This window comes from Morus notabilis, unplaced genomic scaffold (assembly GCF_000414095.1).
Source record: "Morus notabilis unplaced genomic scaffold, ASM41409v2 Scaffold297, whole genome shotgun sequence".
Classification (NCBI taxonomy): Eukaryota; Viridiplantae; Streptophyta; class Magnoliopsida; order Rosales; family Moraceae; genus Morus; species Morus notabilis.
Genome location: NW_010357726.1, coordinates 560,441 through 581,242, shown reverse-complemented (window position 1 = coordinate 581,242; position 20,802 = coordinate 560,441). Strand labels below are relative to the sequence as shown.

The 20,802-nt window shown below is 36.9% G+C and overlaps 3 protein-coding genes and 1 non-coding gene across 7 annotated transcripts; 2 read left to right on the top strand and 2 right to left on the bottom strand.

Moving 5' to 3' along the window:
- The first annotated feature begins 79 nt into the window (after positions 1-79).
- LOC21407024 (DNA ligase 1) lies at positions 80-6,978 on the top strand. Its single transcript, XM_024175678.1, has 8 exons — positions 80-662; positions 1,391-1,453; positions 2,329-3,087; positions 3,230-3,364; positions 4,705-4,788; positions 5,515-5,574; positions 5,673-5,759; positions 6,421-6,978. Exons 1-8 carry the CDS (start codon positions 228-230, stop codon positions 6,709-6,711), a joined length of 1,914 nt encoding a protein of 637 aa, XP_024031446.1. The 5' UTR covers positions 80-227; the 3' UTR covers positions 6,712-6,978.
- Positions 6,979-10,184: 3,206 nt separating this feature from the next.
- On the top strand, positions 10,185-13,776 carry LOC21407023. The gene is made up of 3 exons (XM_010090802.2): positions 10,185-10,263; positions 11,077-12,947; positions 13,430-13,776. The coding sequence occupies exons 2-3, from the start codon at positions 11,085-11,087 to the stop codon at positions 13,754-13,756; spliced, it is 2,190 nt and encodes a 729-aa protein (XP_010089104.1). The 5' UTR covers positions 10,185-10,263; positions 11,077-11,084; the 3' UTR covers positions 13,757-13,776.
- Positions 13,777-14,368: 592 nt separating this feature from the next.
- Positions 14,369-14,440, bottom strand: TRNAD-GUC. The gene has a single exon. It is a non-coding gene; the product is annotated as a tRNA-Asp (tRNA).
- A 377-nt stretch (positions 14,441-14,817) lies between these two features.
- On the bottom strand, positions 14,818-19,800 carry LOC21407022 (calcium-binding mitochondrial carrier protein Aralar1). Of its 4 annotated transcripts, XR_002903591.1 has the most exons (11): positions 19,685-19,800; positions 19,082-19,186; positions 17,332-18,609; positions 17,028-17,146; positions 16,643-16,767; positions 16,275-16,374; positions 16,042-16,119; positions 15,837-15,920; positions 15,558-15,643; positions 15,118-15,386; positions 14,818-15,021 (listed from the first exon to the last, which is right to left on the bottom strand). XR_002903591.1 is itself a non-coding variant. In XM_024175725.1 (10 exons), exons 3-10 carry the CDS (start codon positions 18,569-18,571, stop codon positions 15,188-15,190), a joined length of 2,031 nt encoding a protein of 676 aa, XP_024031493.1. In that variant the 5' UTR covers positions 18,572-18,609; positions 19,082-19,186; positions 19,685-19,800; the 3' UTR covers positions 15,048-15,187. The 4 variants fall into 4 exon arrangements, 3 of the variants coding, with proteins under 3 accessions (XP_024031493.1, XP_024031497.1, XP_024031500.1); XM_024175725.1 differs by lacking the exon at positions 14,818-15,021 and having other exon boundaries at positions 15,048-15,386; XM_024175729.1 differs by lacking the exon at positions 14,818-15,021 and having other exon boundaries at positions 15,048-15,386; positions 17,332-18,597.
- Positions 19,801-20,802: the final 1,002 nt, after the last annotated feature.

The window sequence follows — 20,802 nt, the reverse complement described above, 5'->3', positions numbered from 1 at the left end:
TTCTTATTAAAGCACCGAAATTAATGCAAAAGCTATTTGCAGTGGCAAATTAGAAATTTCCAACGAGTCCCAGCCCTTTTTCAAAAACGCGTCGGTTTGCACCGCTTGGCGTTGGCGGGTGAGAGACCCATTTTTCGGCACTCGGTGCTTTCAGAGAGCTCAAATTTGAATTCGTGAATCGAAACGCAGCGTTTTAGTAGAGCCGAGATCGAAGAAGAAGAAGAAGAATGGGGAACAGAAGGTTCGCGCAGGTCTCGACGAGCGACGAAGAAGACGTCGTCGTTCCGTCGCGGCAACAACAGTCGTCGGAGGAGAACCAGTCGAAGAAGCAGCGGAAGAGGAAGCAGGCGAAGCTTCTAGAAGAAGAAGACTATGAAGAAGAAGAAGAAGTAGAGGAAGAAGAGGAGGAGGAGGAGGAGGAGGAGGAGGAGGAGGAGGAAGAAGAGGAAGAGGAAGAGGAAGAAGAAGAAGAGGCACAGAAGAGCAAGAGGAAGAAGAGTAAGAAGAAGAAAGAGGAAGAGGAGGAGGAGGAGGAAGACGAGGACTTACCGGTGTCGGAGGATGCGAAGCCGGTCGGCAACCCGATCAAGACCAGCGGCAAGGGACGCAGCAAGAGGAACCACTATGTGGCCTTCGAGTACGACGGAAATCAATACGATCTTGTGAGACTCTTCTTATCTCTCTCTCTGTCTGTCTGTCTCTGTCTCTGTCTCTGTCTCTGTCTCTGTCTCTCTCTGTCTCTCTGTCTCTCTGTCTCTCTCTCGCATTGTTCCTTTTCTTCGATTTCGTTCGAGGATTCTAGGGTTGCGATTGTGGAAGAATTAGGCAATGGTGTTTTTTTGCTGCTAAAATTTCGTTTCTAGGTTTTTCATTTGCGTTCTCTTTCTGTGCCGAGTGTTTTTGTTTATAGAAAATGCTATCAGTGTTTAATTGTTATAATTGAATTGGAGTTATATCGATTGATTACTTTTTTTTTGGCTAAAAATATTGATTGATTACTTGTTGTGTGCTATTGTTGTTATTATTTGTAGCAATATTATTATTTTTTGAATTGTGTTTTGAAGTTGAATCTCTTAAAAGTGTTTTGTAGTGAAAGTTGTGGTTTTGATTTTGCTGGTTTTTGATCGGAAATATGGTGGTGTTTTCATATATTCTTCAGTTTCTCGATCTATGAAGGATCTCTACAGTTTCGACGCATATCTAGGACTCACTTTTTTTTTTTTTTGCTAGAATATCTAGGACTCTAACTTGGTCACTGAATATTATGTGCTATGGTCAAATTCTGGAGGAGGATTTTGTTCAAGAGCTGTTTCTGTATGTTTAATCTGTTTTCTTTTAGTATTCTTTCAAGTTTTTGCTGATTATGTGTGTTTTTTGGTCGACTTTGCAGGAGGATCCTGTACTTATTACTCCTGAGGCTAAGTATCAGAAGCCGTACGTGGCAATTATAAAGGTACTCTTTTTTTTTTTAACGAATTTATTGTTATGGGTTTTCTGTAGAATGCTTAAAGAAAGTTTATGGTTTCGCCTTGAAAGCTGTTTTTCCAGTTCATCTGTTTATGAGGCTGTAGTTTTGAAGATGAAACAGATGAGTTTAAAGATTTTGTTTTTGAGGTTGAAATATATGTCTTTAACAAATTTATTTTCATTGATCGATAGAACTATAACACAAGGTGAGCTATTTTGAACTTGATGGATTACCTAGGGTCCTTTGATAGAGAAAGAAACATGACGCCATTAGAAACCATAGTTCTACAACGTTATTACTTTTCTGATAGTAGGAGAATGATTATTTGTTGGAATACAGATGTTCTTTTGATTAAAGACGTATCTTACTTAAGTATAAAACGAATAAGGTGAAAAGTGATGAACCTCTTTACGCTTTTTAACTAATAGCTTTGACTGGGAATTTTATTTATTTTTTTGTTAATGTTTCTGTGTCATTTTACTCTCTTAGATTAGCTGATTTTTCTATATTTTCTTGGTCTGTAATTCGAAATGCTTTCAATATTTTTTTTCCCCTTGAACCTCTTTCGTGAAAATTGAAACTTGTGCCATAAATCTGAGTGTGTGTTGAAGCTTCGGAGCAGACCCAATCTTTCCCCGTCTCTGGAAATACTATGATTCTTCACCAATTTTTCTGTCTATTTCAACATATAGTGACCACATTTTTCAGGTTGTCTTGGGTCGGTAATAGGTGCTTCTGGATTTGTCTTTCCAGCTATATGTGTTCACGTCCACGTGCTCTGCTTATGTACTCCCCTCATGTCACTCTGCTTATACACTGATCATCTCTTCTTTTCTAAATGTGATCTCGGTGTTCATTAGGATATAACTCAGGATAAAAAAGGGAGTGTAATGATGACCGGACAGTGGTTCTATCGCCCTGAGGAGGCAGATAAGAAAGGTGGTGGAAATTGGCAATCAAATGACACAAGAGAGCTATTCTACAGTTTCCACCGCGATGATGTTCCGGCTGAAGCTGTAATGCACAAGTGTGTGGTGCATTTCGTTCCTTTACACAAGCAGCTTCCAAACCGTAAAGAGCATCCTGGCTTCATTGTTCGAAAGGTTTACGACACTGTCGAGCGAAAGCTTTGGAAGCTGACAGATAAAGACTATGAGGATAAGAAGCAGCATGAAATTGACCTACTAGTTCAGAAAACTATGAAACGTTTGGGAGATCTCCCTGATATTGAGCCTGAAGAAAACAATGCTGTCGCTGAGCAGGAGGATCAATTGAAGTCTAAAAGAAGTCTCAGGAGAAAGAACATTTCTCCTCTTGATGTTTCTAGGGAGGAAGAAGCAACAAGATCTGATCAACGTACAAAACCAGAAACACCAGGCAGCTGTCAAAGTAATGCCTCAGAATATTATTTCATTTTAGAAAAGTTCAACGTACTCACCGGAGAGACCCATCGTGATAAATGGATGGAGAGACTTCTTCAGGGGGTTCAATATGTATGCAATTCTACTGACGGCACAAACAAGGATGACAAGGGAAAGGCTGATGCTGATGGCAACAACCGTGAAAGTGACAATAAGAGTTCTGAAGCCACGAATGGATCTCAAGATAAGAGCCTTAAGGTATTTAATGCATATTTGTTATTCAATTTCCGCTGTCTCTTTTTCCCATTTTTGTTATCCTGAGAATGGGCGTTTGGAATTGAGACCCTGTCTTTAAGATTTTATGACTCTGATTTGAGTTTGCTTTTGATTTTTCATACAGAGTGGCCAAGGGTTTGTCTGGCCAGATGCTGCTGTTTCAGCAGTAAGTGCTCTTGAGAAGGCTTCACATGAATCTCTTTCCTCAGATTTTCAGAAGTACAACCAGAAATTACGGCAGTTAGTATTCAATTTGAAGGTAATGAGGCTATCTATCTACTTATTTCTTGAATCTGAGCTGTTCTATAAACAACATACTCAACATAACTCAAGTGATAAGGGCACGAGTATACCAAATAATAACAAATAGTTTAGAGAACTTTTGATCAAAGCTATTTTTTTTTAAGGAAAAGAAAACTGAACTGGTTGTGCATTTTCTTTGATCCCATTGTGGTGAGCTTTGGTTAATATAAGGCAGAATAATAACACTCGTATTGTTGTAATGGGGGAAAATTAGGGTTGGCAATTCGTGTTTGCGTGTCGTGTTCGGGCCGGCACGACACGGTTATAGTGAACATGAACACGACATGATTAATAAACGTGTCAGAAACCCAAACACGAACACGAAACGCTAATAACACGGTTAACACGACACGACACACGAACACGATTACTAAACGTGCCGTGACCAGTCGACACGAAAAAAACACGTTTATGACCCAACTAGTAAAAATAGTGGAATTTTTTATTGTATTCAAAACTATATTAATTGACTACTTAATATCACTTATAATAAAATCATGCATAATAGTCAACACACATTAAAATATCCAAATATCAAACACACACATATATATGATACTACTAGATTATCAAGTATATATGTTTCAAAGCATATCAATTACGAAACATCCAAAGAAGTTTGAAAACATAACCAAGTACATTTAAATAAGTTTGAAAACATAACCAAACATTTGAATGTTTAAGTACATAAAACATAAAATAAATATAAGAAAATGTCTTCTTTGAGCCTTGAGGTTGGATGCCCAATTACGCTCTAAAAACCAAAATTAGTTTCCAGAGACTGAGTCAGAAGTAGGGTTTTGCCTTATATATATATATATATATATATATACACACACACACACATATATATATGGGCTTAATAAACGGGTCGGGCCGGCCCGTGTCGGCCCGATAGCGGCCCGTATAACTAAACGGGTTAAGCGTGTTAAACGAACTGGCACGAATCCAACCAATGTATTTTCGTGTTATTCGTGCCAGCCTGTTAACGACCCAATTAATAATCGTGCGGTCCAAACCCATTTATCTCGTGTCGTTTTCGTATCGTTTCATCGTGTCGTGTCCGAAATTATCGGCCCTAGGAAAAATGTGTGTTAAGAAACCTATAGCTTTAGAAGTGCATGTTATTTGCAGGTTTCAATTGATTTAACAATTGCTTTAGAGTTATCGTATTATTAGTCTATGGTATCTTGTTAACCATAGGTATTCTTCCAGGAGCAGTATGGGAAGTCATGATAATCATATTGCGTCTTTATTTATGTTTCTTTTTCGTGTCTTAATATTTTTTCTTAACAGAACAATGCATTGCTTGCTCGGCGTCTTCTGAATGGAGACCTGGAACCATTCAAAATACTGAACATGTCACCCAATGAGTTAAAGGTGTGGAATTTTTCATAATTGATGTCTATGCATTTTTGAGCACCTTAGTTGGGAAATGATTTACAATGAAGATTAATTGTTACTGTGATTGGATTCAGTTGTCTTTTGCTGGATTTTGTCAGAAAGGATATAAATTCATTATTTCAATTATGAGAATGTTGTTTCTTTCTATCTTAAAGTTAAGGACAGCTAGTTCAGCCGAGATATAGAAACTTCTTTAGTTTCGGATTTAGGGAGGGTAGTATTTTGTGTGGCACCTTTGATTAACTAATCTTTAGCTTCACATGAGAAGCAACAGCTGAGCTAATAACTAGGTTAATTTTTTGGTCATAAACTAGGACCTTAGGGTGAAACGGAACAACAGAAGTCATGTGGCCCTGTCTAAGAAGTTGTATCAATGCTAAGTGAAGTTCTATTTCCTTTTTTCTTTTTCAACTTTTATTTCTATTTATGCTGTTGGGGGGGGGGGGGGGGGGGGGAAGTTGCACAGCTTTACCAGGGAGGATGCCATTCCTGCAGACTACAACATTTCTGTTTTAACAGTTTTTATGGACGAATCAGATGAGATACTGGAAATGTTTTTAGTGAGATAATATTATGGTTATTGTTTGTTTTTTGGTTCGATTGGAATCATACCACGCCCTAAACAGACTAATCACATGCATAGTTTTGAGTTCTTGTGAGAAATGGAAGAAATTAGAGCTGACGTAAGTGCCAACATTTTAGGAGGGTTTAACAGCTGAAGAAACGAAAAAAAAGGAACCTGATGAATCTGAACGAATGCAGGTACTTTCGTTTATTTCAAGATGATTCTATTAATATATTTTGGATTTGGATTTGGTCTCATTCTTCAATCTGCATGATATTTGGTGCTTGGAAAGCAGATGACTGATGCTCGTTGCTCAAGATGCTCTGAATTTAAAGTGGGCGTAAGGGACATCATCCAAGCAGGACATGGAGAGCGCTACCAGGTTTGTGTGCTCTCCTTCAGTTCTTATTCTTGAACCACACACACACACACACACACACGTTTGTGGGAGAATCAGTAGAAATGGAAAATTAAGGAAGAGAGAATGACTTTGCTTTTGCTGCATGAGATGGCTTAGTGGATTGGCACTAATTTGGTAGGGTTCTAGTTATTGCCAAATTCAGACAATGTAAATGATACGATAGAGATTCATATCATTATACACACACACACATTTTTGTGGGAGAATCAGTAGAAATGGAAAATTAGGAAGAGCGAATGACTTTGCCTTTGCTGCATGAGATGGCTCAGTGGATTGGCACTAATTTGGTAGGGTTCTAGTTATTGCCAAATTCAGACAATGTTTATGATACGATAGAGATTCATGTCACCCTGTAAACGAAAGAATTCATAAACAATAGAGATTCATGTCACCCTGTAAACAAAAGGATTCTTGGTTTTTCATTTAACATGTGGTATATCCAGCAGAATAACATCAAGGGTGATAATTCTCTGGCTTGATTCCATTCCAGCTATTGCTTTGCATCTTTAATGTGTTGGCTAAGGACTCTTAAGATTTTATTGATTTTATTTATTTCTAATGGTAGATTAACATTCATATTGTAGTTGCCGCTCACCCTTCCCTTTGGGTTTTCTGGTTTCAGTTGGAGTGTATTGCCTGTGGTTATTCATGGTATGCATCTCGAGACGAGGCATCCACCCTGACGATTGACTCTCCGAGCTCTGCAAAAAACGTAGGCACGGCTCCATGGGCCACTGCCAAATTCGAAAATGTCGAGAAGAAGCTGGTGAGCCCCCGTGAGTCTGACAATGATGTCTTCAAGAAAACAAGCGAAGCATATATGCCCGTGCTGGAGGCCCAGAAATCTTTTAGCAAGGGTAAAAAGGAGGAAAATCCCGAGACTACAAAGGGTGCTACGAGGAACGCTGACTAGGGGCATACAATGCCGGGTTTTACTTCCAACTTCAAAAAGTATTTACGTGTAGTGTAGTGAGGAATCATTTTCCTGTATAGCAGTTTTAATCTGGATGAGCATTGTGCATATTAATCCCTAGGTTAATTGGGAGGCTTAGGATAGAAGTGGCATACTTTCGAGTGTCAAATTTGGTATCCTTCCTTGGCCTTCCTTTTTACAAATAAGCTGTTAGCCTGTTACAGGATATCAGAAGAAAGATTATACTAACCGGATATCAATACTTGAGGTGTCATATTGTCGTTTCCAAAGTTCTAGGATGACCAGTAAATTGCTCTCTCTCTCTCTCTCTCTCTCATTACACGCGCACACTTGCAGTTGCACATACAAATTATTTTCAGGTTTGCAAATATAAATTCTTGTCAGGTAGGGTAGTGGGGGTAAGGTAGTTGAATAAAGTAGTTTGCCAAAAGATAAAAAAAAAAAAAAACCTCCAATGTGCATTTTCATCTTTTTATTGGTTGTGTTAAATTTGAGTTTCATGTAGTTGTTGGAGATGGTACAGTTTAAGGCTGCGTATGCTTAGCAGAGTTCAAGTAGGTCCAGCAATAAATGGAAGATTGCTTGCATTGGAACCTAAGCTGATGGATGCAATTGGCACATTCAGAAAAGTTACAGTTGAGATTCCAGAATTCCATTCCATTTCCAGGTCTTTTAACTGAAAGCTCTGGCCCCCTCTAACTTTATATGCTCACTTTATTACCACACATCTTCTCTTTCATTTCTTATATCGTTTGAGGAAATTACTGGTTTGGGTTGAACACGTTATTAATTCGTCTTCGCTGTTAAGGAAATAATGAGTTGAGAGATTTTATCGCTTGGTGGGTAATGGTAATAGGGAGCTTTTTACAATAGGTTCCGTTGACGTCTTTGAGTGTTAAATCTGGTTAAAATTACATTCTGTTAAATCTGATTAAAATTACATTAAAATAAAGACGTTTTTGAATGCTAAATCTTATTAAAAATTACATTAAAATTTAATCAAATATGGTTAAAATCACATTAAAATAAAGACGTCTTTGATAAATAAGAAAAAAAGTAAGTAAAATTGATAGAATCTTTTATAATTTTCACTCTCTACCATAGAAGTCTTGTGGTAATAAATATCCAAATGAGCCAATTTATTTGGTTTATTTGATTAGCTTACTTGCAATCCCGGGAAGATACATGAAGGGCTTTGCTCCATTTAAGGGTCGTACTTCCTATACTAAATTTCATTGTTCTTCATAGTTCAACCAACAATTTTGTTTTCTTATAAGACGAATTTAAGTAAATTACGAAAAATAAATACCCCTCTAGGCTCTAGTGTTGTACTACTTTCTTTTTCTGTTAACTTCATACTTTTTTGTTACAGTATTATTTCACTGTTGTTTCACATAATCACATTAGTTTAATTAAGGAGATGACTTTAACTCCACAGAAGAAAGAATTTCCAATAAGCATATGAAAACGTCTCTCTTTGGCTTCTCACAACTTGAGTTAGAAAATTTGAGTTGAAAATTAAATTTATATGAAAGAAAATAATGTAAAAAAAAAAAAATTGAGTTGTGATTCGAACCATAAAAAAAGGGGACAATATTTATGTCTCTAATGTGGTCATTTTCATGTTATATTATTTTTCTTGGATCAAATCTCAAACTCTAGTTGGGAAATGGAAAGCAATTAATAAACCGTTAAATTCTCGTCTTGTTAAACTAGATAGATCGATAAACAGATAATTAAAACGACAAGAGATCAAATTAGTTTATTGATTAAAACGACATGAGATCAAATCTCTAATTAAATAAAAAGGAAAACTAAAACCTTAAAAAAATAAAAGAAAAAAGAAAATTGGCGTCAACCTTAGATTACGATGGTCTAAGATTCCGTGGGCTTGATGTGACCGACCGCATCTACTTTTGCTGCCTCCCGCCTAATCCAATCACATGCATTCTTAAACTTACCATATTACCCTTACAATATCAAGATAAGTTTTTTTTTTTTTTTTTGCTAATTTTTTCGGAGCAATTTCATAATGCTAAATACAATAATGTATTTTTGTCTTTTGTTATATCTTAATTATCTAATACTTTCATAACAAATAATATCTTTATTTGCGCATGCTTTTAGGAGAATGAATGAATGATGATAAAGAAAAAGAAGACAGTTGGGAATTCCTTGCTCCAACTAGAAGTACCTGATACGTAATATTGCAAATTTTGGACCATTTTTAGCTTCAAAGTTAATGCTCGAGGCCCACTCAAGAATAAAAGGGGTAGAAAATCTAAAAGTACTTTAATTTTAATTGCTCGAAATGGGCACACATGAAAGACGGGATAAGGCATCTCATCCATTAGCAAAAAGGAAAAAAAAAAAAAAAACCTAAATTATCAAAAAAAAAAAAAGAAAGAAAAAGAAAATCTAAGCGAACTTAAGCCTATAAGTTACTTCGATTTTTACCTGCCTGATTCTTAGAGCTTGCTTTAGGGATATTGAAGTAAATTTATGACACAGAGAGATCTCCATTTTTATTGTATTATTAACGTATTTTGTTTTTTTTTTGGGTTTTTTAAAAAAAAAAAAAAAAAAAAAAAAAAAAAACATATTTTGTGGGATCCCCCAGCCATAATATATATGCAATTCCCAAGATTTTAATAGTACTAAAAATCTGTGGCAGAGATGAGAAAGTGATTGGAAAATACCAAAAAGCTCTCATTACAATTAGTGCACTCCTCCACCTCTTAATTAACATCACTTAAGTTCCAGAACTACCCCACTAAACATAAAAGCCGAGCAATAGTCTAACAAGGGCAAAACGGTTCTTTCATCATGGGCGCTCTCTCCCAGGCTTCCCAAGCCAAATCACTGGTCTAAAAGTAGCCATTAAAAAAAAAGAAGAAAAAAAAGAGAAAAAAAAAAGAGAAGAGAGAGCGAGAGAGAGAGAGACAACAAAAGATTAAAAAAACATGACAGCATATGATGACTGAGCTTTCTCACTAGACATGAACAGAGGCTCATCAGTGCCTTGTCTCTCAGTGCAACGCCTCCTCTAGTGAGAGAGAAAGAGAGAGCTAACTGTGACTGTGAATTTCTCTCTCCTCTCTTTCCCAACATCTCAGGCATATCTATGTCTCTCTCTCTCTCTCTCTCTCTCTCTCAGGTCATGATGTCCATTGTCCACAGCTCTCTTGCAATCTTTCTTTGTTGCCGCACTTTTTGTGTCCATTAATGCTTTACTTCTATTGGATCTGTTTCTGATTTTGGTTTTTCATTTTTTTTTTCCCTTTTTCCTGCTTTACCCTGTACTTTGTTTTTTTATTTATAAGGTGAAAATTTGTTGTCTTTTGGTTTTGGGTCACAGCTCTTTTAATGTGGGGGTTTTTTTTTTTTTAACTCTTATTGTAGATTGGATTTATTTTAGACTTTCAGGCTTCAGCTCAAGAGATAAGAGATCATTATGATTGCTTCTAAAGGCAGTTTGTTGGGTTTCTCTTTGGCTTTACTTCTCTGAGATCTAGTGGGGCAAGGACTAAGGTAAGCCCATTTCTACAAGCACCATTTTTCTTTTTTATGCTCTCTCTCTCTTTTGGCTTGAAGTGGGAGTGAAAGTAAAGTTTTTGTTTATAGTAAGTATATATATCTAGCTTTTTAGCTGCTTGACTTTACTCATTTTTGGGGAGTTTGTATAGAGATCATAGGATCATTTGTTGTTTATAGGTAGGAATTTCAGTTCATCTAGATAAAAAAGATTCGATTTTTTTTATTGTTATTATTATTATTATTTTTTTTTACGGTTCTTTGACTTCAAAGTTTGGAAACATTCATGAGTTTGTCAGCTTTTCAAATGCTGGGTTTTGGCGAGGTTAAGATCCTTCAACTGTTGATTCAGCAATTGAAGATTCTGCATAATTGGGTTTTGATTTGCTTATATCAATTCATGATGAGCATTTGGATTCATAATTCTATGCAAATTATCCGATGTCAGTTTTCATTTCTTGATCTATATCTTCCTTTCTTCTGGAATTGAAGAAGCAGATGTAGTGCATTGTCTCCTGTTTGCTGATCAATTGATCAGCATATTATGTGCATTATCATTGTCTTCTTCATTTTTCTTTTTGGGGTTTTCCGTACTGTTGGACTTTTTGTGCATTATATTATGTGTTTTGTATGAATAAAGTTCTAGTGATATAAAATTCACAGAACATGTATATCTTGTTTGCGGGTTTTGGTCATGTAGGTTCAGTTTACAAAAAGTAAAATGAGGTTAAAATTTTGTTAGTTTCCATGTTGCTTCTGCTTCTGCAGGGTTTGATTCTTTTTTTGTCCATTTTTCTTGCGGAATTGCAGCTCTACCAATGGGACTGGAGATGGAGTTGGACCGTGACAAGAACTGCGTAGTGGATTTGAGCCCTAATACCGTTCTTCCAACTCAACAAAGTTTATCATATAATGGGAAGAGAAGAACAAAAGGGAGATCCACACAGAAAGACGACATTTTTATCCTAAAAGAAGATTTCCGAGAGATCAGCTTTAGTCGCTACCGCAGCATTTCATGTAAGAACATTCCGTCTAGACCTGTCACACATGATTATAATGTAGAGTTTAAGCGAGGTTCCATATATCAAAGTTCCAGAGAGGTGAGGAAGATGAAGAAAATGGGCCCTACGGAGGGGAGGAGAAAAATTGAGGTTTCGCGAAGTAGTGACATTTCTTTCTCCATTGTCGATTCATTGTGTAGTTCAGATGAGGAAAACCTGAAAAGGAGATCTTCGAAAGCGTCTTGTAATTCAAGTTCTCGGACACCCTCCTCATCAGATGGCTTCATCGAAATTTGTTTGGATCCAAGCAGCCGGGGAAACAACTCTGCAGAAACTGTTGGTGGAGGTTCTGTTGATTTGAAGCTGAGAAGTGATCCTGTTGTTGGTCCTCTAAGCAATAGTAATGAACTTCTTGAAAGAGACGCGGTGCAGACATTGCACAAGTCAGTCTCTGCTAAGGTGGAAATGCCCCCTTCACCTTCTCTTTCTGAAAGTGATTGCTCATCCAAGGCCAGCTCAAAGGCTCGGTTCAGTCCTATCAGAAAGATGTTTGATCCGTTCATGAAGTCAAAATCTTTGCGAAGTCCTTTAGGTCATGCAATGGAACATGGTAAGATCAAAGCAACCGGATTGACAAACATGAGAATAAACAGGACGTCTGCAAGATCCTTGTTCCCCAAATTTTCGGATATAGCTCTGGATTCGGAGTGTGAATTTCAGTTTGTAAAGAGTAAGAATCAGTCCCCTCTTTCATGTTCACCAGTTCACTTACATGGCTATCTGAAGTTGGAAAACAAACAGGGATTACCACTTTTTGAGTTTTCATTGCAATGCCCAGAAGATGTCTATGTAGCCAAGACATGGAAAGCGAAAGATGCGTTTAACTGGGTATATTCTTTTCACTCCATTGACAATGGAAAGAAGAGCAATGCGAGCAGATGGGGATGGTTTGACAGTGAAAAAGATTCCTCAATGGTGGGACAGATGCAAGTTTCCTGTTATTTATGTTCAGAACTAAAAGATGGAGTTTTTGACAATTCCATGGTGACAGAATTTGTGTTGTATGATATTGCCCATGCAAGACTAAGTGTTTCAGCTCAAGAGAAATTGAACTCTACCATTGATAACATAAAATCTTCCAATGGTTCTGATCCAAAATCGGTTGCAGAAAAATTGGAGTTAGACAAGGGGACTCATACGGGCGAGGTCAAGCATCAACAACAAAAGTCAACTTCTAATAATAGTGAATTTGATTCTTTGAATCCGTATCCTTGGGCAGCAGTGAATTTGCATCCGAGTCTTGAAATTGCAGCTATTGTAATGCAAGCCCCATTTGAGAAGAGGGAGAGCTTGAAATACAAGAGAGGAGATAAGTGCAGTGATAAAACACATAAAAACCTGCTTAATTTGTCTATGGTTGAGCCGAGGAAACAAGAAGTTCTAGATAGTAGAACTCCAGATAAGGTTAAGGTGGTACTTCCGGCTGGAAACCATGGCTTGCCAAGTGCTGAAAGCGGGATCCCATCATCATTGCTGGATCGTTGGAGGTTAGGTGGAGGTTGCGATTGCGGCGGATGGGATATGGCCTGTCCTCTTACTGTTTTGGGCAATCCGCATTTCCGGTGTGCTAATAGTCAATCACTTGTGGAGAACCAAATGCCTATGGAACTCTTTGTTCAGGTATAAATTTTATTTTGATGCCTGAAAATTCATGATTGCAGATTGGATAATTGGTTATTATAGTATTAGGAAATGGGGTAGTAAAATAATTAAGAAGCAAAAACTTATATGCTGGGTCCACACAGGGAGATTCCGCAAACCCATCTTACAGTGGACAAGACTTCTTATTAGTAATTTTGATCCCTTGTACATGGACATGCCCTTGGAATGGATATTCAAATTCAGGAGTTTTTATATTCAAATATTATTATTCTTTACCAAAAAAAAAAAAATTCCACGCCATGAGTAGATTCCAAAACCTTATGTGATACTGTGCAACTATATTAAGGGAGAATGTTAATATACTATGACCAATTATTGCAACAATTAGACAAGTATATTAGGCTATTGCAAGTCATTGTCTCCTTTCTTTATGCAACTCATACAATCTTTTTGGTAGCTGGGTGGAATCTAACAAGCAGTTCCTCTTGATTTGATCGCAGGGAGTGAAAGATAATACGCCGGCATTGACCATGACAGTTGTTGAGGAAGGACTGTACGCGGTCGATTTCCACGCTCAGTTATCTACTCTGCAAGCATTCTCCATTTGTGTCGCCATTCTGCACGGTACAGAAACCTCTGTGGATGCCGGGGAGGAGAGGGACAGACAGTTGTCCCCGGGCAATTCGCTGAAAGTACTTATTGAGGAGGAAGTGAAATTCTTAATTGAAGCAGTCACGGCAGAGAAGAAGAATGTCACTAAGAGAGTGAAAGAGATCCCTCCATCATATGTGCTCAATCCACCCTTCTCTCCAATTGCAAGAGTTTAGGCTCCATATGGGCCTCACTGGCGCGGTTCCGCTGTTCTCCCCCCTTTTCACTGAACCCCTTCTTGAATATGAGAAATAGGGGGCTCACCTTTGAAGCAAAAGGATAGAAGGGCATGAGTAAATGATGACGAGGAAGCTCAAATTTACCTGCTCAGCATAGCAAAAATGGGTTCTTCAACTAATAGCAAAACTTTTTGGAAACATGGTTGGTTAGCAATTCTTTGCCATTACGTGGGATTATTACAGTAGATTTGCTAGGATCTTTTCATTGTATCATTTTTTTTTTTCTGGTTCTTTCCATACAATCAAAAGAAAAAACAGAATAAATTTATTGTTCATATTGCAACTTTATATAGGGAGGGAAGGATAAAGAAAATAAGTACGATCATTTTTTGCTTGTTATGTGAAAGAGCAGTTATTTCATCTTTTCATGGTGTATAGTATATAACATTTTTGGGTTGGAATGGAAATTTTCTTGTCCATTGGTGTAAATTGCGCGAACCTTTGGGACCCCAAAAGCAAGCGTAGAGTTGTTATAAACTTATAATACAATAGTGAAAGTGAGACGACCACTTTTTATGCGGCAAAAAAGACCCAAAAATGAAAAAGATACGCCGTTGCCGGGGATCGAACCCGGGTCACCCGCGTGACAGGCGGGAATACTCACCACTATACTACAACGACTTGTTGAATTTATCGCTCCATCATATTAATTTAATGGATAAATATTCTTGGTCTCTTACCATAATATCTCTCCCCCCCCCCCTCTTTCACACCTATCTCCCCCCCCCCCCCCCCCCCCCCACATTCTTGGTCTTTTTTTTTTTTTGGGAAATACTATCACAATCAGCTTTGAGCAACCCAATAATGCTACATCCCCACCCAAAAAAAATAAAAATAAAAAGACACCCAATAATGTAACCGCTATTATATTCTAGTGGGGATGGTCTAGGATTTATAGCGCCCATGGATAAAAATTTCTTCTGTTTTCTACCCTCTCAAAATCAACTAAAAAAAGGCAATGGGGTTTGATTTATGAGAATGGAAAGTAGAAATAGGTCACATTAGAGGGCTACTACTTTATTGATCATAAGAAGTTGCACAAAGCTACAATGTCTGAAAGAACAATATTTTACAATTCACTCATTGAGCTAAAAGCCTTCAACAGCTTACAATATCACTTTCTGGAATTGAGCCTATACATATTCCATGCCACGACTAAAAACACAAATGACAATCTGACTGATACGCCTGCCCACCGTTCACTTGTAAAAAAAAAATAATAATAATAATAAATAAAAAAACGGCCACAAAAGATCAAATAAATCAGTAAGTAATAAAATAGATTCACTCTTCCCAACCGGCGCTAGACTCTCGGTTTGATTCTCTATATCTATATGCTCCCATGACAATGAATCACAAGCTCCGATATCAATGCAAGTTGTGAAGCTTTGTTGGAGCAGAAGATGGTGACGGTATCAACGAGTCGTCTTGCGTGTCATCTTGGTGTTGGATTCTTTCAGCTTCAGGCTGTGGCGTCTCCAAAGCCATTAATCTCTTGAAAGTTTCATATGATGCAAAGAAAAGTGCTCCTTGAGATAGATACATAACCAACCTTGGAGTCAATCCCCTGATAGTAAGAATGATGATCAACAACACATCAAGAGCAAGTGTTAGTGAAGAAGAAAAGAAACTCACTTTAGAAGAGATGAGAAGAATAAAATATCATTTCAAGAACCATCGTGGTGTTTTTTTGATACAAGCATTAAATGATAATTGGAAGAAACATAGCAACGTTTACCTGTAGAGGCCCTTTACACCTTCATTCTTTCCTATTTCGCAAAGGGCATGAACCACACTACTATATTGGCTTGTGGATCCCGGAATCTGCAAAACGTCCACTTTCTGAGAACAGACAATTTACAACCAAAAAAAAAAAAATAGATATAGTTGTTTGTACATCATTCATGGAATTGGGGAGGAAGATGTCTGACATGAATTAGCCATCATTCATGGAATAGGTATAAGTTTAATCAAACAACACCGAAGGTTCCACAAAACTGTCGTACAGATTACAAACCTGTGTCTGCAGCCTCGTCTTTACCACATCAAAAGGAGTTGTAAATAAAGCGGCAGTGGATCCAGCTAGTCCTCCACAAACTAGCTGCAGAAATGCAAAATCATCCTGTGATCAGAATGTCAGAAGCGGGAACAAAGCAACCAACAAGGAAACAAGGGGGATAAAATTCGAAAGAGCGACTGGGATAGAGAAAACAGATACGAACTGTTTGTAGTGTGTTGGGCTGAATACTAGATGGTAGTGATGATGACATCAACTGCTTCAAGCTTTCATACGTGTAGAACTGCACATAAAAGTAGAGAAAGACTAAAAACTATCATGATGGAACAAAACAGAAGGATTAACAACAACTGCAATAAAACAACCAATCGGCATATGTCTGTTATTGAAGCTCCTAAAACAAGCCACAGGGTCATTCAAGACGTAGAGATAAGTGACCTTGATAATCGAGTGTGGTACATTCCTGCAAAGTACTGCTCCCCATCCTGCGTACAAAGAGCGCAAACCTCCCTTTCGAATTATTCCAACCAATGCTTTCCTGCAAAGACATCAAACATTAAAAGAATAATCAAACATAAGTTCAAAACAATGTACAGAACCATATTTCAACAAACTTATGGAGAGAAAATTACATAGATGTTGAACTCAAGATGGTTCAACAAATAGGACAAAAATGTTGAAATATGTAGCGGTAGTATAAAATGTTCAGAACTAAAATGAATATATCAAGCCTCAAAACCAGGTGCCTACACTATCGTTAACAATATTTGTGATATTGGCAAGGTACCAGGATCTTAAAGGTATACCAGCAGTTACCATAGTGAGAGCCCACTTGCATCTGCTGCTTTATATGCTCACTAGGAGTAAAAACAAAAGAAGTAGCAACACTTGCACAACCACCTGCAACACAATGGGCAAAAGAGTAGTACTCCTGCAGAAAAGAAATAAGTACGACTTTAGAAAGACAAGTGACATTATTCTTAGAGCGAACAGGAATAAGCAAGAAAGTAAATTGTCATTGCCTGATGATGAGTTCCAACTGTTATTGGCTCATTTATTTTCCTCCATACCCGCCTCATTGCCATATAAAATATAAACAAATAAAATGAGGGGATGGAAACATATATACATCTGTGTGGCAAGAGAGAACAAATGAAGCAGAAAGTTGCAGAGAGAATAATCAGAAGTTACTTTTGGAAAAATAGGAAGCAAAGCTCCTTTTATGGATTCGTAAGTGAATGTGTAGATGGCAGAAATTGGAGCAGAAGATGCAATGTTGGTAGTGATTCCACGGTAAAGTCCAGTTAAACCTGAAACCCATATATCAGTGAAATTTCTTTAAAATGCTATTTTAGTAACTGCCATATTACAACATAAAACTTCTAGGTGTTATAAACTATAAGATAAGTCTTACTCCAGGCTTTACTAGAATATAATATCTTATTAAGTATTAAAAAAAAAAGACAGAAAACAACACATCCAATTAGTAACTTACCTCTATCAGAAACAATTGATCTTCCAATATAGAATAGAGACTTCTGCTCTGCACGGCAAGATTGAACGACAGTCTTAATTGTATCAACAGGATGAAGACAAAGGGTAACAAATATTCCAGCAAAGGCCCCTGCAAAGGCATGCTCTTGCTTAGCAAGAGTGAAATGGGATTTCCGAGATGCTGATGAAGATACCACTTCCTCCTTAAATGAATCCTCACTGACCCATTTTTCAGGTTGTTTGCTTTTGGTGTCACGCAGTTGATTGTCATCGGTGCTATGCCAACATTCTTCAGGTCCGCTATTACAGGAAACTAGAGAGTTCATATTATAGTCTGCATACAAATTAGAAAAGCTGGACAGTGAAATACTACTGTCTGCCTCAGGGGAAGCCCTGAGCAAATAATCTGTACACAGAGAGGATCTTGTATTCATCTCCAAGTTTGCATCACTAAGTGAGTGCAAATTAACGGACTTGATTAAACTATAATTGCTAGCAGCCAAGTTATTTGCAGGACTAGTTGTATCTCCTGCGATGCTTATAGTATCCACCGGAATGCAATATTCACTATTTCTATTTTCAACCTCACTACCTTTTATTTGATGTTTTGATCCAACAAAAGTCGTATGTTTCATCCACCCATATGCGTTTTTCAATTCACACGAGATTTCTACACTAGCAAGCCCCTGCTGCCTCCAAGGTTCTCGAATCATCTTTTCCCCACCCTGCAGTAACCTCCAAATTGATGAATGTCTATACCTTTCACCGAAAGGTTCAGACACTGAGATCTTCTGGGCTACTCCCATAAAATCTAAGTTTGGTTGGGTTTTAGATGGAGACTCATGACCAGCAGTCCTTAAATCAACACAAAAGTAGTTAGTCCTGGGTGATGAATGGGGTACCATGTCATTGCTTTCCCCAACTATATTACGCAATATAACGTCATTCTTACTACCGCCACCATCATGACTTGAATTTACCTCATTTCGTAAAGAAGCAAGAGGACGACATGCGTAATCCCACACCTGGCCCACTGCTGAGATGAGTTCAGCCGTACTCAATATTTCATGAGTTTTGGGATCAGATCTTTTACCACATTTTTTGTCAAAATTATTAGAAAGGGGGGTGCCACATTCCTCATGAGCAAAACCGCCAAGCTCAGAGGATGACTGCACAACTGGGTCCCATCTGTATTTGATTGAAGCTTGATCACCTCTGAGATTATTATTTCTCCCAGCCATTTCTTCAGTAAGTTCCGTTAGAAAACCTGTCAAAGGGACTAACAGATGTATCATTATTCACTGCCAACTAGCAACATATACTTAGACAATTACCAATTATAATAAAATTGTCAAATCTGCTTGTGCCAAAGAGAGGGAAACACGAGATGAGAAGAAAAAAGATGTCAAAATAAACTAAAGATAAATCTGTCCATAACTTAACATGGGAAACTGTTCTCGAGATAAAAGGACTTAACCCTCAAATATTTTAGACGACAATGGTTCATCATTGGTATTCTTAAAATATATATGTGACATAAAATCCAGAGGTCTAAGACTTTAAGCAGTCAACAGAATTTCAATGAAGCCTTTAATTGTATGTTTAACTAAAAATTCCATTTAAAAGCATAAGGTTTTTACTAAAACTTTCTGCATTGTTTTCCCTTTAGGTGCTATAAGCTCTTGTGCATATAATAGAAAATTGATCATAAAACTATTCCTAAACAAAACTATTATTCAGAATTAAGTTACCTGCCAGTATTTTCCCTTTCAATTTGGACAGGTTAAGTCAAGAGCACTCAGACCCCACTCCTCTGATCCGAAGGAATACACCGAACAGATTAGCAACAGCAAAGCCTGAAATTGAAAATGATTCATAAGTACGAAGTTAATCCTCGCAAATTTATATCAGATCATACTATTTTTTTTATTATCCAAATAAAGAACTAAGAAAGTTTCACAATCTACGCAGAGCGTGTAGTTTTACAAAACATGAATGAGTTTTTAATGCAATGAAATACTAATTGCAGCAATAAGAATTAAACAAGATGAAGGTCAACCAAAAACGGTACAAAAATAAGGTATCTAAACTCAGAGATGAATTAATAGATGTCCAAGACTCTTTTTCAACTGCCAATTGGAACACAAGATTTTCAGAAAATGTAGTATAATCCTACTTATGTTGCTAGGTCAAAAGCTAATGAAAAAATGATGACTTTCCTTCCTTTTCCTCAACTTTCTCCGCAGCCAAACGGAAAGAAAGAGAATCAATATTTATAATTGTACCACAGTTCTAAACAAAGAACTCAACACTGGATTTTGAGCAGAAAGAAGAAATCCTGAACGAAAACGGACCGGTCTAGAGGCGAAACCAGTGCTAGTGAGATCCTCCGCTTCATTTTCCCAGGAAAATCCGAGGGAAAATCGGGGGGTTTAAGAAGGGGTTTTAATGGGGGAACAGGAGCATACATTCAAACGGTCCCTTTTTCTTTTTTCTTTTCATCTCGATGGATTCCCAGAGGAATTTTTGTGACGTGGAAATTGCCTCGAATTTTCCGGTGATACGGGCTGTACGCTATGAGTTTGGACCTTGCTCAAATAGTCCAATGCTTTTAGACAGGTGAGGAAATTTCTTTGACTCGTTTTTTTCTTGGTCCATCTATAAATTAATTAAAGAGAATTTAGTTCATAAATTTAAAATTATAATTTAAAATTATTTTTAATTTATATATATTTTTTATGAGAAAAAATATTATAATGAGTCATAAATTATGATCCGAATTATGATACAAATCATTACTTTAAATGCACGTTAAAACTCGAGAAATGTTTTATGAATGTCTTCGCATGTTCTTTTCTTTCATTTTTTAATTTATTTTTTGTGTCCTTAAACGGTAGGATAGTAAATCGGACCGCTATCAACAGTATCTAGTACGAATTTAATAGTTAAAAACAGACATCGAAATTTTATTTTTTAAATCTTACTGCAAAAATCTTCTTACATTTTTTTCCCTCAATTATTGGGACCATTGTCAGTAGTGATATTTCTTTTTTCTTTTCACGTCATTAATTAATGCAATCTTTTTTCTTCTTTTTTTAATAAAAGTCATCAATAATGCAACCCGACTTTAAGGCTTAGTTTGATATTATTTTTTTCTCCTAAAATCACTTCTGCTTGTAACATAAGCTGATTCTAGTATTTAATAAATCTCTTCAAAAGTGTTTTTTGAAGAATTTTTTAAGAATCTACAGTCAAAATCAGAAGGAGCCTAAAGACAACTTTAACTTTTAGATTGTGTGGGAATCAACGCAGTACAATTAATGAAACTTTCATAATACCAATAATACCCCTAATAAAATTTAAAATTTACAATTTTCTCGTAATACAATACAATATGATATAATATAATAGTTATATTGTAACAAATAATATCATAATTATATTAATAACTCTAATATTATTATTATATAAT

Excerpts from the sequence above, each read along its gene's own strand:
- LOC21407022 (XM_024175725.1), bottom strand. The coding sequence starts at position 18,571 with ATGGCTGGGAGAAATAATAATCTCAGAGGTGATCAAGCTTCAATCAAA. Across the intron at positions 16,768-17,027 it reads TGCTTCCTATTTTTCCAAAA|GAGTACTACTCTTTTGCCCA; the intron begins GTAACTTCTGAT and ends TCTTTTCTGCAG. Across the intron at positions 15,921-16,041 it reads AGCCCAACACACTACAAACA|CTAGTTTGTGGAGGACTAGC; the intron begins GTTCGTATCTGT and ends GCATTTCTGCAG.
- LOC21407024 (XM_024175678.1), top strand. The coding sequence starts at position 228 with ATGGGGAACAGAAGGTTCGCGCAGGTCTCGACGAGCGACGAAGAAGAC. Across the intron at positions 1,454-2,328 it reads CGTACGTGGCAATTATAAAG|GATATAACTCAGGATAAAAA; the intron begins GTACTCTTTTTT and ends GGTGTTCATTAG. Across the intron at positions 5,760-6,420 it reads GACATGGAGAGCGCTACCAG|TTGGAGTGTATTGCCTGTGG; the intron begins GTTTGTGTGCTC and ends TTCTGGTTTCAG.
- LOC21407023 (XM_010090802.2), top strand. The coding sequence starts at position 11,085 with ATGGGACTGGAGATGGAGTTGGACCGTGACAAGAACTGCGTAGTGGAT. Across the intron at positions 12,948-13,429 it reads CTATGGAACTCTTTGTTCAG|GGAGTGAAAGATAATACGCC; the intron begins GTATAAATTTTA and ends ATTTGATCGCAG.